Below are 19,205 nucleotides of genomic sequence, written 5' to 3' on the forward strand. Positions count from 1 at the left end.
TCAAAAACTGCATTTTTTTTTCTTATATTAAACGAGTTTAACGTGATCAACTAATCGATATTCCGGCGCCCTTTAAACCGGAAGTGTAGTTTTCCTTTTGACAGTGTAGAGAGTTCCTTTTCCGGTTGCCATTTTATCATTAAGAACACGGTGAATATTATTGACATTAAATCGGGTGTAATCGCGCATTTACAAATGTGTCTATCTGTCCGATTTAGGAAATCATGTTCATGAAATACGCATTGATAGGATTGAAGTTTTGATGGGGTAAAAAAGCGCAGATGGTCGTGAATTCTACTTTTTTTATATACACTCTCATGTGTAAATGAATGTTTACCGTACAGTACTCTTGACATTAGTGGGGACTGTCCTCGAGTCTCTCATCGTATAAAATTTAATAAAAAGGGGTTTAAACTAAAGCTTCACAAATATTAAAGAATACGAAGGTATTTCTATATCATTTTAAGTGCCCATACAACTCTGTCCAGTGTACGAACTGGTATATTTTGATGCCATATCAGTGATCTAAAATTTACTGAATTAGTTTGTAAGGGTCTTTCCACCGTTTGGTTGAAAGATATGAGTCCCTCCATGTTGAATTCAGTATTTTGAGAAATCCTATGGGTACAGGACCCAGGACTGCATGAAAATTTATCAATCCATTTAATATTCAAAAAGTCGTAAATAAAATTAGATGTAGACTTTAAATGATGAACAGAATTTGTCGCGTTTATTATAGAATCCCGGCGGATTGTGCCCTATTTTAATGAAAAGAATATGACGGATATTTAAACAGTCTATAACTGTAAGTAAACAAGGTGACAACATCAGAAATGCCAGACTAAAAACATTTTCTTTTTTCAGAAATGGCGATTCGTCACGAGATGTGTATAGGCCTCCAGAAGGGTCACAAAGTGACCAAAATCGAGACTGGACGAAAAACAAGGCCAACCCGCAGGAAGGGAGTAAGTAATGCTATCACATTCGAAGTGAAATAGAGAAAGTGATTTTCTCCTGCCCACACAACTCCAACAACCCAGGTGGAGTATAAAATGGTCTGGGATGGATGTCGCGGTATCTGTGATGTAGCATTCAAGTGAGGTGGCACTATATAATCCTGCGAATTCCTCAAAAATTGTATATATATATGTACTGTAAAGCGCTTTAGAGTGGCTTATGTTAGCTAGATAGGGCGCTATACCAAATGTTGTATTTTACATTATTAATTTGGCCACAAGTGAAGTTTAATAAAAAAAAAAAAAAGTAATTTGCAATACTTTCAGTTCCCGGTCAGTATTGCAGCATGCATGTAGTGAAAATTGCCCTATTGGATATGATTTTACTTTAAATAATGGTTATCCAAACTTTCCCATGAAAGTGACACTTTAGATGATTTTATATAAAAAGGACATTTGATTAGCAGTGGTTTTTCTACCTTCTTTCTACAGGGGCACCTCTACCATACTGTTGTCTTTGGAAAAATATTGCACACAAATAGCATGAACCTTGGAAAATAGTGTGATTTTTGCATTGATTTTGGGGAAATAAAGCAGACATTTTCTAGTGGAAGGGACTTGTCAGATGTACCATTAAAAATTTCTAAAAGGTAAATAGACAGTATTTTAAAAGAGAGATATAAACTGGATGAATCTCAAAAAACATACCCAAAAAGTACTGGACTGAAGTTTCTAAACATTTTCTTCAGGTTGGATTATGAAAAGCTTTTTTTACACAACAAATAACATTTTCTATGCAACGTTTCGATGACAAGTACGATATGTACACTGTCACCTTCATCTGACAAATGACCAGTGAAGTGTATGCACACAAAGGTGTAAATGTGTACGAGCTGTCCACAAAATTGATGTCAATTTTGGCTACGCTGTAAGCGTATGTGCTTACAGCATAGCCGAAATCAACATCGATTTTGTGGACAAATCGTACATATTTTACACCTTTTTGTGCATACACTTCATAAAAAAAACTTTTCATAAGACCTGACTGAAGGTCACAAATTGTTCTTCGTCAAAGTTTGTGTAAATTCTATTGTGAAAGGGTTACTGGGCTTTTTTTTTATCAAACAATTTATTCCTCATTTCATTTTGGTCTATTTGGGAAAATAAGGCACCTAGCTCGGGGAAACAATCTGTATTCCGCTGTAAAAGCGAGCAAAAAAAAACCCACTGCTTTTTATACGCCCGTCAAATTTGACTGAGGTATTATGGTATGGGGTTGTGCGTCCGTCTGGGGTAAACTTTTGTTTGTCCGGCAATCTCCTACATTTTTAGACCTATCTCTTTGAAACTTGGTATACGTTATAATCATGATATGTTGTGTTTTCTTGAAAAGAATTTTGATTCAACAATTTTTGCAAAAGTAACTGCCCTTTGTTTATTTCAGTATTTGATTTTTGTCTGGAAATCTACTCCTACATTTTTCAACGGATCTCTTTGAAACCTGGTGTACATTATATTCATGATATGAAGTTGTGTCTCCCTTAAAAGAATTTCAATTTGACGATTTTTGCAAAGTTTTTGCCCTTTGTTCATTTAAGTATTTGATTTTTTGTCCTGATATTTTCTCCTACATTTTTTATATCATGTCAGCTAACCACTCTTAGAATGATGCAGATCTTATTTCTATGTAGGAAAATATATAACACTATATGGCGGCATTCGAAGGGCGTATATTGTTCCGCCCCGCGGTACTCTTGTTATTAGTACACATGGACAGGAAAACACAACTGGTTTGATAAAAAAATAAACTTAACTTTCACGCCCAGTACAGAATTCCTTAATTTACCAACCGAGATTCATCAGATCATCAATCAGCACTCTTTCTCTCCTTGAAGGGGCTATTTAAAATAGTCAAATGACAACCAGATAATCAAGCCGATGCTGAAAATATATATCTTCTAACGGAGGTTTACGTAGTTTATAATGACATGACCTGAAGCCAACGTCCAGTGTGGTCAGTGTCATCTTTTGGGAAAGCCGGTGATAAAAATAGCTATGACAGAAATAGCGCAACATCCTTGCCTTTCAGCGAGAAATAAAGACAACATAGTGTCAGTTGTGAGTCTGAGTTCACACATAACACATTCTTGAATTTACACAATACATTGCAAGTAAGAATTATAAATATCATAATATATACCTCTAAACAGATATTTCTGTTCACATTAGGAATTGAATAAAAAGGAACAGGGTCAATTAGACGCACCGAGAGAGTGCCGCATGTAGAATTTCAAACCGCAGAAAGTATGATATCAATAGGTTTAAACTCAATTAAAACGATGTTTGAGAGGCTATTGGAAGGATGATTTTGATTCACAATAAATGCATGTACTTGAAACTTGAAGGCTTCAGCATTATGCTGCTATTAACATGAATAAGTTTAGAGAGCTTAGGGTTTGCCCATTCCTTACATTGGGCTATTTTACTTAAAAAAGCCCCCAGCAACAGACATCAAATGAAAATCACCCATGTTCCAGGTCAGAGGTTGGAAAAGAAAATAGCAAAACACTAAGTTGTTTATTGCATTTGAAAAATACATGCATCTATGGTTGTGATATATCTAGATATTGAAATTGATGTGGAATAAGATACTTTAGTATATTCTCAATGGATTTGAAACATGGCTACTAAGCATCTGACCTTTGTATATTTAAACCTTGTGTGGTATTTGTTGCACATTCATATAATGATTTTAAGTTCAGTTTGTTGATTTCATAAATATTTGAATGAACACTGGTTTGAATTCATCAATATATCTAAAAACTAGGGTGAGCCATTTGGCAAATATCAAAATAATATGCTTTTAGCAGTTTTGTTGTATTGCTAAATATCATTAATATTATCTTTGTATGTTCAAAACAAAACTTTTAAAAGGGCTAACTTAACACTGTAGTAACTGTATGCTTGTAAGTAAAACCATATCTTCTCTTTCAGGCACAGACTGCCCATGTGCGTCGTGTTCGTGACCTTATCCGTGAGGTGACTGGTTTCGCTCCATATGAGAGGAGGATGCAGGAGTTACTGAGGATCTCCAAGGATAAGAGAGCCCTCAAGTTTGCCAAGCGAAGGGTAAGGGCTGTCTCTGTATTGGTTCATTATCAAGTTCATGTAAAGCAGAATTTTAAGGAATGTTGGGCTCCTCTAACATTGAATTTTTACCCGATACAATGTTTATTGGGGATTGGTTGACAGAAACATTGCCAGTACTTTATTCTGTTTTCTGAAGATTATATGTTGAATATATGAGAACTGTGTGAAGATGATCCTGAAGCAAATTTTGGTAGATAATTGATTGCATTTCAATTATGTGCTATATTATTTACCCATTCTGCCACAATTCCGTATTCTCTATTTCATATTGATTTTGTGAAAAAAAACTTTCCCTTTCATCTCCTTTCAGCTTGGTGCCCATGTTAGAGGTAAAAGGAAGAGGGAAGAAATGCAAAATATCTTACAGAAGATCAGAAAGGCACAGCAACAGAAGCAGTAAACTTGCTTGTATATATTAAATTCAAAAAAATCCTCACAAATTTGGTGTTTTGTGATTTGTCGGACATTAAAGAGAGAAGTTAAGAAACTTTGATGAACAGTCATGAAACTACATTGTCCACATATTTCTGACCCGTAGATAATCATTACTGCAAGACCAGATCATACACAAACTTGTTTAGATTTTTTAAGGCAACTAATTGATAAGGACGAAGCCATTTTTTACTGGCCTGTTGTATTCTGTCTTCTGCTTAGTCTAAGTAATGATGAAACTCTTCTTTCTGATTATGCCTTATATAACCTAACAAGAGGTCTAAAGGGTTTTATACTCTCAGGAGTTTCATGGTCTAACTTAATGGCATACAACAAAGAGACACTAAATACATATACTAAATTACAATGTTCAAAGTACTATTACTGGTAATAGATTTTGATTGCCATGAACCAAACACAAAACTGATTATTATACGGCTTTGATCCTGATGGAGTTGTCCACAAAAAGTTGCCTGGATAGCACACACCAGAAAAAGCTGGACATCTGTTACTGAAGCTTATGCAATCAAATTGTATGGGCACTTTTGATAACTTTAAAAGTTTAGCACTTCATGAAAGCCAGAACTGTAAGCTGATGCTAAACATTCCTGCCTCTGTATCATGTCAAAATGATAAAAACCAGAGATCCCAGAGCGATCTTAGCGCCCACCATTGTACCATCTTCATTAGTTCTTTGTCAGTTTCGATCTTTTCTCTTCTTTTCTCTAATCTGTTTGATTGAGTCATGTAAACAGTAAATGCACGTTGAGGTAACTTTTGATCTAAACTTAATACTGATGTGTATGAAAGACTACCTTCAAAGTGAGTTTGTCATTTCACACATTTACCAGTACAGTATTTAATGTGAAAGAAATAGAATCAATCATTGCAATATGAGAAAGATCTGTTTAGTCCTTTCTTAAGCCATTTTGTTTTTATGATCCGTTTAAAAATATAACATGAACAACGAGGGATCAAGGGATGCCTACATATCAAATTTGAAAAAAAGTTATTCCTGAGAAATAATACCAACAAACCTTAAATGTCAAAAGTCGAAGATGACTGTCGGTCAGCCATTTTGTTTATCTGATCAGTCTCAACAGTAAATATGCACAACTAAGGACCTAGGGGAACCTACATAAAAGATTTGAGAAAGATCTCTCGACTACTTATTGAGAAACGGCAATAACAAACATTCACTTTCAAAATCCAAGATGGCTGCCTGTCGGTCATTTTGTTTATCTGATCAGTCGCAAAAGTTAACCTGCTCAACGAAGGACCAAGGAACACCTGCATATCAAATTTGAGAAAGATCCCTCCCGTACTTCCTGAGAAATAACGATAACAAACCTTCAATGTCAAAATCCAAGATGTCTGCCTGTTGGCCAAAATTATACATGCACAACTACAGACCTAGAGGAGCCTACATAACAAATTTGGGAAAGATCCCTCGAGTACTTTCTGAGAAATCGTGATAACGACCTTTAATGTCAATCCAAGATGAGAGCCATTTTGTTTATCTGATCATTCTCAAAATTAAACATGCACAACTACAGACCTAGGGAAGCGTACATAACAAACTTGGGAAAGATCCCTCCAGTTCTTCCTGAGAAATCGTGATAACCAACCTTTAATGTCACAATCCAAGATGAGAGCCATTTTGTTTATCTGATCATTCTCAAAATTAAACATGCTCAACTACAGACCTAGGGAAGCCTACGTTACAAATTTGGGAAAGATCCCTCGAGTGCTTCCTAAGAAATTGTTATAACAAACCTTCACTATCAAAATCCAAGATGGTGGCCTGTCGGCCATATTCTATATCCTATCAGTCTCAAAAGTTGCCCTGCACAACAAGGGGCCAAGGGGAACCTACATATAAAATTTGAGAAAGATCCCTATGGCACTTCCTGAGAAATAGTGGTAACAAGAATTGTTTAAGGATGGACGACGGGCGGACGGATCACGTACGCATGGCGATTTGATGGTGGGCTAAAAATTGCAATTTATCAGTGATAACATTGGGTTCAAAATTTCATAGAGGTCTGTTGAAGATATTATCAATGATTTTTTGTCCCGATACAAAAATTCTAAAAGCTTACAAAAATGTTTAACAAACAATCTCTTTGTAACTTAAAAGCCTAAAATGTGTAGCAGGAAAAGGAAAATGCCATAGCCAGACCGGTATTCAAACTCCAGACGGATGCTTTTAACTAAGTGAGGTGATGAAAGACCTATTCTGACATTCCTCCCACCATCAGCAAAGTCTTTGACCCCAATGACACTCAAGCCCCTATTCCACTTAAAATGTAACAGAAAACGGAAAGTTCAGCAGTCCTATTGGGATTCAAACTTGTGGTACCTCGGAACTCTTACCAACGGAGGTAACTGGTTGCAGGGTACTTCGCCAGTCAATTCATGACACAATGATGTTGTCCAAATAAAGGCCGAGACAGCTGTTGAGTCCGTTTTTCACAAAGGATATGCCCCAAAAGTATCGACAATGTTGTCCCAATGGAACTAGAATTATACTGATGACTAATATAAGTTTTATCAAATGTGAGGCGGCACATGTCGCTCTTTGGGCAAAAATGATGCTCACCCTCACAAAGTCTGCCAACACGGCTAAAGACGTAAACACATGTCAAGAAGTAGGTTACATGTCTCGCAGAGTATCGACCAATAAAAACTTCTTTACCCAGAGACCATCACAGCCATTTTGAAACGCCAAACGATTGGCCACACAACTTCATCCCTCCCGTAGAGCCTCCTTGTAATTGATCGGATAATTTAGTGCCAGTTGAATTGACGAAGTCGGAAAAGGGCAAATATATTAATTTTGCAACAGCAAACATGATGCTCTAGTCATGCATTTGAAGTTTTGTTGAAATCAGCTCTAGTTTCGGAAGGATTGATTCCAATAATTAACCCCCAAACTTAATGCGGTTGCTATAAAATGTACATATTTTGAATGCCTGTATAAAGGATATGGCGTCACTTGGCTGTATTGGGCATAATTATCATTTCACTTCAATGTTTTTTTCACCTATATTCGTCTCCATTGCCATACTTACAAATATTGTGCAGACAGTGCAGCATACTGAAATCGGGTCCCACTATTTACAGTTCCATATGATACTTTGAATTCATTTGGACGCTAAGTGAGACATTCTGATTGAACATGATTTATGGTATGAACAGAAAACTCAAACAAAACTCTGGTCAAGAGAATTTTTATTCTCGTCAAGACATGCAAGTCAGTTTCCCTGCAAAAAAGTGTCTTAATCAACGCTTCAAAGGAACAAACTATGACAAAAGTGCAATAGAGTAAAACAGCATTGTTGAAAACAAGGAACAGTAAATGGTAACAAGAGTAACAAATAAGAAGACCACATAGCTATAACCTTGGGTTGTATGTATCTCCTTCAAGCTTCAAGAACTTTAGTCATCACATTTAAGGGAGTATCATATACAGTTATATTTATGGCAGTTTTATTTTTCATTTCTGTCCACTGAATTGGCGAATTTGAGTATTTCTAGTAAAGTAACACTACAGGATCATAACAGTTGTGAAACTGCAGGGTACAGATTTTTAAACGTTTTTCATGTGAACACAAAAATAAGACTGCCTGAAATAAAATCTGTATACAGTTTGTATCTCCTTCAAACTTAAACAAGTCGTTTACACAGTCATAATGTTAGAGAATATGTTTCCTTCAAAACAGAAAATAAGATTTTCATATTAAACACATTGGTTTCATATATTTCTACAACTATTTATCCGTCAATAAGCCCATGCCTGGTAATAAGCCCACCCATATATATTGTAGTTCAATATAAATGCTAATTCGTTGTCCTGTAATAAGCCTGGTTGAACACCCTTACTATGAGTCAGAGATTTTGTGTTGCCCTCTAATTGCAAATAAATATGGTATATAAAGTACCAATCTTATTGTTGTGGAAATTACCCATACAGAGTGTTTCTTTGTCTTACAGCCATTCAGGACAATGTTCTTAATTTATGCTGAGCTGGTATTCGTCAGAATTTAATTGATATCAAATGAGTCCACAAATATTGGTTGTTTCATAAAGGAAATTAACATGAACTCTGAACCACAATTCTCCAAAGGTTGTTTATTTAAAGTAACATTACTCATAGATTGAAGGAATCTGTAAATAAAATACCTGTAATAACCGAGGGGGTTACTGTCCTTTTGAAGAGGGACGATATGACTAGGATACCTAGTAATTATCCAGCAAGAGACTAGGAAATGAACTCCAAACTAAATTATTAATCATATACACCTATCCATTGTCAAGCGGAGACAAATAAATTGAGCATTTCAGTAAAAAAATAAAGCGACATACAACTTCTAACGACTTGATGAAACCTTGGATACACCAGAGTTATAGGGAAAGTGTAGTATACCTCATGCTACCCATGGTGGTCTAGACTAGGAGATTCTAGATTGTGTAACAAATTTAGATTAAAAAGCTTTTCTGTACATGTACATGTATTGACAGTTCAGAAAATTACTGAAACTTTCGGACTCACAAATGATAACATTTACATCATCAAAACATGTTATGACATATGTACTTATTTTAAATATGTCTCTAAAGAGTCAGATCATTGTTATATTATCGATAAACTAATAATTGGAAGGAAGAGATTTTTATAAAACCTGGAAAAATGGCTGATCAACATTGTTTCTTAATTAATTCTATAAATAATGAAAAGTTCCAATTCATATTCTACAGATCCTACGACCATGCCGCAACCTAACAATTTATAACAGGATTCTGGGGGTCAGCAGTATGACCCTAAGTTGTATCACGTAATAACATATCACATTCAAGTCTAGAAACACACAGCAAATAGTCATATTCTGGTGATATTCCCGAATATAATTATACCTTAAAAATTGACCATGAGGGTTCGGTTTATACTTGTACTCTCGGCCCAAACACAACCCCTCCCCCGTACCCAATTATTTTTAGCACCAATCCTGTTCTAGAAACATGGACCTTATAAGGCTACTTCACTTCACACTAACGGTAATTGGAAAAAAATAGATAAGAAAACTGGAAATGTGAAACATTGATAAAACCACAAATAATATTTTTATTGGAATGTGATAAATTACCTACACCCTGAAACTTGGACAGAAATAAAATACCCATGACCTAATGACCTATAAACAGGTGATATAAATGTTGAACATATTATAATGTTTGTATTTATATTATTACATACCATTGACAAAGGTAAGACTAAGATCTAGGTTTGAGCAAAAAACATTCTTTACACAAATATTTTTGTTTGGTACCATAATACAGTTTGAGTACTGTTTTCATGGTGCTGACGTTTGATTGAGGCTCAATTAAGATTGTAAAGATGAATGACTTAAGAAATAAAAAGAGAAATTATGCTTCACATTATAACGTGATTGATTGTTTTCCAAACATAACAAAATTACCACTCATTTGAATATCTAGTTACTGCATGTGTTACAAGACATATTTGTTGAAATTTCCTTTGTGGGATACACATGTGTTGTCTAATGGTATGTTTTCACTCGAGTCAGTTCAATTGAATGCTATAATACATGAACAAATATATAAAAAGTTATTTTATTTTATAAAGCTACTGTAAATACATTTGTATCAGCACTTTGTTAGCAACTATATTTTTCAAATATTCCAGTAATAGGAAATGGTTTTTATTCTTATATCCGAATGAGAGTTATGTAATATAGAAGGTTTTGAATGGCAGACACTCGTACTTGAAAACCTCATACTTGTTTGCATCGTTTATCAATCTTGACATTTCATATGCCTCATAGTTTTTGGTATATTTTCATGATAATTGATATTTCAAATAATGAGGTAATAAAATCACCACAAAAATCCCTACATGGATGTTCATAAAAATTTAAGAATACCATTACCAGAAACAAGCAAATAAAGTTTTCAAAATATTACTATAATACAACTTTCATTACTCTTTTGCTGCAACTGAAAATCTTATACGAACACAAGTAAACATTGCACAAATGACAATTGTTTTTTAACAACTTTAAAAAAAAAATGCAAAATAACCCATACTTTGATCACAATTCAAAATCAAAATAGTTTTTTTTTTCATTCATTTATAAGTTGTATTGTTTTGAAATCTTTTCTATGGGAAAATGAAATTATTACATTCAATTCATCATTTGTTTATGAAAAATATGTTTTTATATAGAGTAAAGCCTCAATATAATACCACTCAATTTTTTCTTTTACCACTTATTTCAGATATCTCACAATATATCCTTAGATTCTAAATCCCTTTTTAACATCGAAATTTCTGGTGACAAATGAGGTTTTACTCTATGTATCTATATTCCAAACATATTAAGCTTTAACCGTTTCACCACTGTAGACCATAATGGACTCGTCCATATCAATGCATGGTAGAGTCTACTAAAGTTACATAGGGTTGAAAGGGTCTTCTGCATGAAGATACCATACACTTGACATATATCACATTTTTATATGAAAGGTATGAAGAAATCAAGGGTACATACACAAGTCGAACATATTTTAAAAATACCATACAAAGCATAACAGTGCAATGAGAAACCTTGTCAAACAGTGATTTGTAACAAGGCTTAAAATGGTTATCTGGTATCTAAGTATTTTATTGTTATGAAATTCTTGTTTTCTTCTATATATTGCACAAAAAAATCTCATGAGGTATTTGAACTCCATCAAGCTCAAATTGACTATATATTGTAATTCGTAATACATTGACTGCCTACTGGGCAAGTGACAGTGAAGTATCTAATATAAAAAGAATTCTAACAAATATATGTACACAATAAAGGTATTTAAAGATAACAGGTTCCCTTTCTTATGTCTGGACTCCAAGGCTGATCAGTTGAACTGGTTATAAATACAACATTTTAGAAATCTTATTTTTGAAGAAATTTCTGAAAATGCACCGTTGTTTTTCTGTATTTCTTCTCTAGGGATAATGATATTGGACCCCTAATCTATTTACATTCGGGTATAATTCAGACTTTTAATATTTTTTAAATATACAAGAAGAAATATTAAAGTAACTGGTCCTAAAGCTAACCATGCTTTGATCAACTTTGTTAGCTTCATCACACATTTTCATTTATTTTTATTATTTCCTAAAAAATAGCATTTTATGATGCAATAGTCAACAGCCTGGTATCCTAAATATGATCTTGGTGACACTTTTTCTATTTACGATATCCGTACCAAGATCGCAAAGTATGGATCTGTTTTAGAATTAAAATTTAAAACTTAAAAAATATTTAAAAGGAATCACTGATTCAAATTTTATCTGTAACTGTTTAAGTCAATGCAGATGAAATACAACAGACACCTTCTGCATGCAACCAAAAATAGAACAACTCATTTAAACAAAATCCAGATACATGTATGTTCTGATTAAAATTAAACAGTTACAATCCAATATACATACATGTTGATACATTGTATTGATAAACAAAATAAATGCTAAATGTTTAACATTTCAAAACAAAACCTGATCTGTGCCTTAATTTTAAATGAGAGCTATAAGTGGCCGATGATGAGCCGAGGATAATTAGGACTAGCGGACAATAAGGATCAGGACGGAAAAACAGACATATCACAGGGTAGCGCTAATCCAATTAACTCACTCCCATACACACGAGAATCACATACAGCTCAGCCAAGTGACAGTTTTCTACGTAACGTAACTTGACACTATCACATTTTGGTAACACACTTTGCGGTCAACAGCTGATTATGAAGTGTTCATTTGGGACTATACTGGGTTTTTTTCTCCGCAAACTTTACAAAAGAGTTTAGTAATTAAATGTCAACTATATCTGCATTTGTGTGTCCAAGTTTATCTAAACATCTGAATTTTCACACACTGTTTAAATTAGGATGTACATTTAGAGATTGTTAAGATGAACACATCTATTAGATAATGGGCCGCGGTGGCCAAGTGGTTAAGGCGTCTGACATTCTGCTACCACCACTAGCCCTCCACGTCCGAGTCACAGGGTTCAAGACCTACGTGGGGCAGTCGCCAGGTACTGGCCGTAGGTCGGTGGTTTTTCTCCGGGAACTCTGGCCTTCCTGCACCACCAAAACCTGGCATGTCCTTAAATAGCTGTTGATAGGATGTAAAACACAAACAAACCAAATCTTTGAGATAAACATAAACAAAAGCAGCTGAGCAAACACAGGTATGCTATTTCTCACAAATATCTTTAAAATATATAACAAATCCGAGATAAGTACCTTGATGCCTTCAAATAGCATACAGTTGGTTCCAAATTGAAGAAATTCTACTTGAAAAACATTGTCATAACAAGATATTGGTCAGTTTAGACAAAAATCTTGATTGAACAGAGCCTGGTTCAGACTGTGTAATTTACTTTGTGGACAATCTACTACAAATTATTCTATGGTAGTTATAGTCCCAGGACTCTGTCAAAAATTAATAATAACAGTAATACACAAAAAAAAACCCACTTTCATATGCTTAATTTAATTTTTAAGCATATCATCGATAAAAAAATTTAATTACTGTTATTATCAATTCTTGACAGAACTTCAGGCTCCTGTGCTATAGTTGACTTAAATGACTTCTTAGTACCTCCTTATTCATTTCCCTTAAGTTCAACTCTTGTTTGTTAATATAAAGATTATCATATGACTTTGTGTACTTCTAACTTCAGATTCACAGACAAGTTTCTTACATGATGGATGTTTTGATTGCTTTTAACAGTAGAGAAAATAGTTTTGAGCTAATTCAGATACTGACCATTTCAGCCTTCACATGTCTGTTGAAGTAAGAAATGAATCCTAACTTTAACAAAGGACATGTATTGCTCTATGAATAAAATTGAAGTTAGAAATTTCAGCCATGCTACTAGTCCTGGAAATAAATATCATTAAAATCCAGGTGTGTTAACAATTTGGTATAAAAATATGAAGTTGTGATGGGGCACTCAGTTCAATTCAGTATATCATTTAACTGAGTTTTGGANACAACTAAAAATGTTATATAGTCAAAACAGATCATTAATGGTTATATTTATCAACTTTGAAATTGCAATATATTTTCTGAAACGTAACATTGTTTATAAAGAAAAGTGGCTTATAGATTATATGATAAAAGACGGAGAACATTGGAATGGGAGAAAGCTTATGATGCGTTTCTGCAGATTTTTTAAAGCTAAAGCATCATAGGTATGTTATCAGTTTTCCTGATAAATGCATTAAAAAGTTAAACAGACATATACAGTGACAGGAACATATCTGATGAAATATCATGGCATTGCAATGCTTCAAAATCCCATCTTGATGGTCAGTGTCTTATAACCAGGGACATGTGTGGTGTAGGATGAGTCTACTTTAAAATCCAAGGGTTTCCAGCATTTACTTTGCATGCATTAATGTGCAAATGTAATATACAAATATGACACATCCACATCCATACCTTTTAATTTGTATGTGACCTATCCCAAGTCTATCCCACTAATCTTAGCACCTGGTATATAATTTCATTCGTAACTAAAGATGCCAATAAGATTTTAAAATTCTGCGCTACCATCGTAGAGCCTTTTGCTTCAGTACCTTCCGCACAATATACCGATGAAGGAATGTGGGTCGTGACTACTGATAAACCAGCACGGTTTTCCGTGGTTTGCCAAATAGCTGATAGACAAGTATCCACCCAAACTATACAACCTCCCATAGGGATTATGAAATTGGGTCCAACTTGCTCCCATCCCACTGCAGGCAGAGCACTAGAAAGAAATTGTTGTTTTCAGTACATACAGTAACCTCCCCTTAATTTTGGATATACTTGTAACTGCATGTAGTGCGACTGAACTAGGGTGCTGCTACCGTTGACCAGACAGCTGAGGTGGTTGGAGCAACATTATATTAATTGAAGTCCAGAGTTTGAATACTATTTTTTTTCTTTTTATCGCTGACAGATATTTTTACATTAAAGTTCCCCTAAAGTAGTAGTGTTTTTTTTTAGAAATGATCAAAGGTACAGGGCGAGAGATGATGCATAGAAACAGGTTTTGTGGTGGTATGGGAATCCGATACTGAAAAAGCCATATTTATAAAAGGATAGACAGCAGTTGTGCAACAAAATTCTGTTACATATTATGTATGCAAACAAAGTCTGAAGTTACTTTTTATTTTTCTGGAAGGTATTATTCTGTTAATTCCCCCCCCCCCCCCCGCGTTGTGGTATTAAAAGAAAGTCATAACTTATTGATACTGCAAAAATATCAGAATTGTCTTTTTTGAAATAGGAAATATTTCTGAAAATCAGCAGAAACACATCTATGAGACGAAGATTTCTTCAGAAAATAATTGCAAATATTCCTTTCACATCTACTTACTGGATTAGCTGAATAGTATACAATTAGTATTGTATCTGAGAAAAAAAATGCAAATTGAACAAATCATTATAAATGCATGTGACAATAATAAAGGATTGTAAATTTTATATGTTAAAAACAAACATCAAATCAATAAAAAAAATATAACATATTCATGTGATACATCATATTGAAGGTGACAAAATTAACATAAACATTCTTTTTGACTGAAAACGGAGCGAGGCTAACAGAGAATTTGTCAGAGATTTCTATATCACTGACACATACACTGGTCCAATCCCCTTAATTAAATCTTCTAACAGTAGCTAAATATCACAATTATCTGATAAGCCTCAACCAAAAAAAGAGATTCAAAATTATCAACTTATGAAAAATATGATTTTAAATATGATGTCCAGAGTGGAATTTGAGTTAAAATGATGTGATTGACACGTAGCTGATATTAACCGCACCAAGTGGTTAACAGTCAGCTCTGCTAATGATGAAGGGCCAAGACAGAAAACTGAAATCTAGAGTAACAGTTGATATTTATTAGTAAACCCTACCGTCAATGTTAACACAACATTTCTGCTGGAGTTCTACAGCTATCCCGGAACATAAATGTTTGTGTTTATTTTTCAGGACAGGTGATTGCGAAATCTGATATTCATTCTAACAATCTAAGAGATGCAAACCCGACCCAACTTAAAATATTGCGTAAAATAGCAATTCTTGGTAATAAGAATCTGGTGTGTGAGACAATAATGTAAACAAATTATAAGGCCTGGATTTCTTACATAGTAAACAATTACATCAACTAATCTTTAAAATTCGAAGTAATCTGTCATGCTGAACATTGATACAGGCTCCAAACCAAATTTCCTATGAATCAAAATTTTGCATGGTTTGCTAATAACGAAAAATTAGCATTATATCAAAACAAATGTTGATTGTTTAGAAAAACATGAAGTCTATGAACAACACGATGAGATTTTTTACTCCTTCTTGCATATGGAATGTAAATCTATGATTTCTCCAATGTCACAAAACACAAGACACCTGGAACATTGAGTGGTGGCTTGTTTATATCAAGCCTGCATCCCCTCAAGATGTCCGACGCCTTGAATTAATTCGATTCCTCCTCTTCTAGGTCACCTGTGTTCCTATCCCAAAACGTATTCACCGAAAAATTCAGCAGTGCGAAAGTGTGAATATCTAACTGGGTGTGTGAATGTCCTTACTGTCATACCCACCACACTCAGTTCAACACAAGAATACTTGGAAAACCTTATTCCAGAGAACCTGGCTACACTGTCTTAAGTTTGTTGTTCTGACAGCCATATTGGTTGAAACACATGTCAATATGCTGTTACTCAACAAGAGAGTGAGGCCCCTGTGAAAACGCGACCAAACAATAACCTTTCTCTGTATAGTTATGAAAGTTTCACATTTTCCATAAAAAAAATCACAGTTTCCATAAAAGTCTAGTATTTTCTCTCTCCACCAGAACAGTTACAGTGGGTCCCAAAGAAAACATAAAAGTATTACAAATGTATTGCTAATCATTTAAGCAAAAAGAGAACTGCCAGGTATTGAGTTGACAGTCGCCTGGTTGATGAGCATCACCCTGTGGGTAGGAAGAGGGACTAAAAGTGAAAGTTAAACGATACAGCTGCCTCAGAAATGGTGATAACATATTCACCAACACAGAAAAGTCTCCCCACTATCACCATGGTAACCCGCCTCCATTTGAAATGTTGCTACCATTGCCATGGTAACCAGTATCCATCTTAGATTTTGCTACCATCACCATGGAAACTCATTAAGAATCCATCAGTTATCAGTTACAGTTTAAAACTGTCAAAATGATATTATCCCACGATCTGTAACACTTCCAAACTTCAACAGCAGATCTGTTGTCTTCACAAAAGCTTGTACTTTCAGCACAACCGTAATATGTATCCTGACTGGCCTTGACCCTATCAAGGTCAAGGCTGAATGTCCAGACCCTGAGCTGTATTCAGCCTGCTGCTGTCTGTGTATACAGGTATCCTAGATCAGCAGTGTATCACCTGGTTAGGTACCAGAACAGCAAGGCCACTTTGACAAACACATCACCAGAGCCAGTTTCTGCATCAAAGACACAAATATCACCGGAGTTTATGCCTGTTACCACACAGATCACATATCACAGTCAACTATCTCATCCAATGTGTCCTTACACAGGTCCTGCTACGCTTGTTTGGACTTCTTTGACATCGACTGGGGGTCTGGACGTAGTTCCCGGTATTGTATCTGGAATGAAAAACAAACAATTTACAACCCCTAGTATTAACCTTTGACCTCCTAATATTATATCTTTGAGTTAAGTACTATGCTGTAATATTTACAATACCTAGTATTAACCTTTGACCTAACCAATATTATATCTTTGAGTTAAGTCCTATGCTGTTATATTTATAACCTTTAGTATTAACCTTTGACCTCCAAATATCATATCTTTCTGTTAAGGGTTATGCTGTAAAATGTACAACCCCATAGTATTAACCTTTGTTCTACTAGTTATCATATTTTGAGTTAAGGGCTATGCTGATCTTGACTCTTTTATCACCTTTGTTGTGTGCAAATGTCCACCATAAAAACATTGTTTATAGATGAACACAGTGTTTCCTTTACATAAGAGCTGTGCTTGAAAACTTCAGAATCTTCCCCTTAGGTTGAAATTTTCGTATCTCAACCACAAGAATCTATTACTCTCTCTATTTGTAAAGAAAACTGTTCCAGGAGGACATTTCGGTGATGTGAGTGGAATCGTAATGTAATCTAGACAGATCAATGAACTTTGTTAAACTCACCAGTTTGCTGTCTGAGGGTACTCGTGACAGAAAGTCCAGTAGTTCATTATTACATGTTGGTGATGTAAGTGGAATTGTTATGTACTCTAGACAGAACAAGAATTCCACGGAAGTGGATGTGTCGCCTGCTCAGGAAGCTGGGAGATTGTGCTTAGCACTGCATGAAGTTTGAGTTTGATCAGCTCAAGGAAACTCAAGTTATCGCACGAATACAGATTTTCTATTTATAGTAACAGTGACCTTGACCTTTGACCTTCAGACCTGAAAAGCAATCCCAAGCAAGCACTTTTGGTAAGGAAGCACTGCATGAAGTTTGAGTTTAATCGCCCCAAGGAAGCTAAAGTTATCACAAGAAAACAGATTTTCTATTTATAGTAACAGTGACCTTAACCTTTGACCTTCGGACCTGAAAAGCAATCCAAAGCAAGCACTTTAGGTAAGGAAGCACTGCATGAAGTTTGAGTTTGAACGGCAAAAGGAAACTCAAGTTATCGCACGAAAACAGATTTTCTATTTATAGTAACAGTGACCTTCACCTTTGACCTTTGGGCCTGAAAAGCAATCCCAAGCAAGCACTTTAGGTAAATAAGCACTGCATGAAGTTTCAGTTTGATCGACCCAAGGAAACTCAAGTTATCGCAAGAAAACAGATTATCTATTTATAGTAACAGTGACCTTGACCTTTGACCTACGGACCTGAAAAGCAATCCGAAGCAGGCACTTTTGGTAGGGAAGCACTGCATCAAGTTTGAGTTTGATCGCCCTTAGGACTAAGGGAAGCACTGCATGAAGTTTGAGTTTGATCGCCCCAAGGAAACTCAAGTTATCGCACGAAAACAGATTTTCTATTTATAGTAACAGTGACCTTGACCTTTGACCTTCGGACCTGGAAAGCAATCCCAAATAAGCACTTTTGGTAAGGAAGAACTGCATGAAGTTTGAGTTTGATCGGCCTAAGGAAACTCAAGTGTCACCAGCTTTTCGCAGGCGACACAACAATGAACTTTGTTAAACTCACCAGTTCACTGTCTGAGGGTACCCGTGACAGAAAGTCCAGTAGTTCATTATTACATGTTGGTGATGTGATTGGAATTGTAATGTACTCTAGACAGAACAATGAACTTTGTTAAACTCACCAGTTCACTGTCTGAGGGTACTCGCGACAGGAAGTCCAGTAGTTCATTATTTGGAATAGCATTCGGAGCTCTCAGCTTCTTCGTAAACTTGTTGATACCTGTAATGTACAACATTTGTTTATATTTAACAGCTTTAATTTTAAATTCATCAAGATTTCTACATGTAGTAAGTATGACATGGTATCACTGCACAAACTGTGGCAAATGTAACACTGTTTAGTTTTATCAACTGAAACTAACCTCAGGCCAGTCTGAGGA

At 35.1% G+C, this 19,205-nt stretch overlaps 2 protein-coding genes across 13 annotated transcripts in view; one reads left to right on the forward strand and one right to left on the reverse strand.

Moving 5' to 3' along the window:
• Window positions 1–70: 70 nt before the first annotated feature.
• LOC110467038 (60S ribosomal protein L36-like) lies at window positions 71–4,546 on the forward strand. The gene is made up of 4 exons (XM_021523904.1): window positions 71–150; window positions 865–965; window positions 3,951–4,085; window positions 4,417–4,546. Exons 2-4 carry the CDS (start codon window positions 867–869, stop codon window positions 4,504–4,506), a joined length of 324 nt encoding a protein of 107 aa, XP_021379579.1. The 5' UTR covers window positions 71–150; window positions 865–866; the 3' UTR covers window positions 4,507–4,546.
• Window positions 4,547–15,069: 10,523 nt separating this feature from the next.
• The window catches only part of LOC110467055 (multiple C2 and transmembrane domain-containing protein 1-like), a 220,571-nt gene continuing 216,435 nt past the window's right edge, over window positions 15,070–19,205 (reverse strand). For all 12 annotated transcript variants that reach the window (XM_021523932.1, XM_021523933.1, XM_021523934.1 and 9 more), the window contains 2 exons: window positions 18,948–19,045; window positions 15,070–17,251 (listed from right to left, as the gene is read on the reverse strand). In XM_021523932.1, coding sequence (XP_021379607.1) covers window positions 17,189–17,251; window positions 18,948–19,045 — 161 coding nt within the window. In that variant the 3' untranslated portion in view covers window positions 15,070–17,188. The remainder of the gene's footprint in view (window positions 17,252–18,947; window positions 19,046–19,205) is intronic.

Source organism: Mizuhopecten yessoensis, unplaced genomic scaffold (genome assembly GCF_002113885.1).
Source record: "Mizuhopecten yessoensis strain PY_sf001 unplaced genomic scaffold, ASM211388v2 scaffold11155, whole genome shotgun sequence".
NCBI classification, from domain to species: domain Eukaryota; kingdom Metazoa; phylum Mollusca; class Bivalvia; order Pectinida; family Pectinidae; genus Mizuhopecten; species Mizuhopecten yessoensis.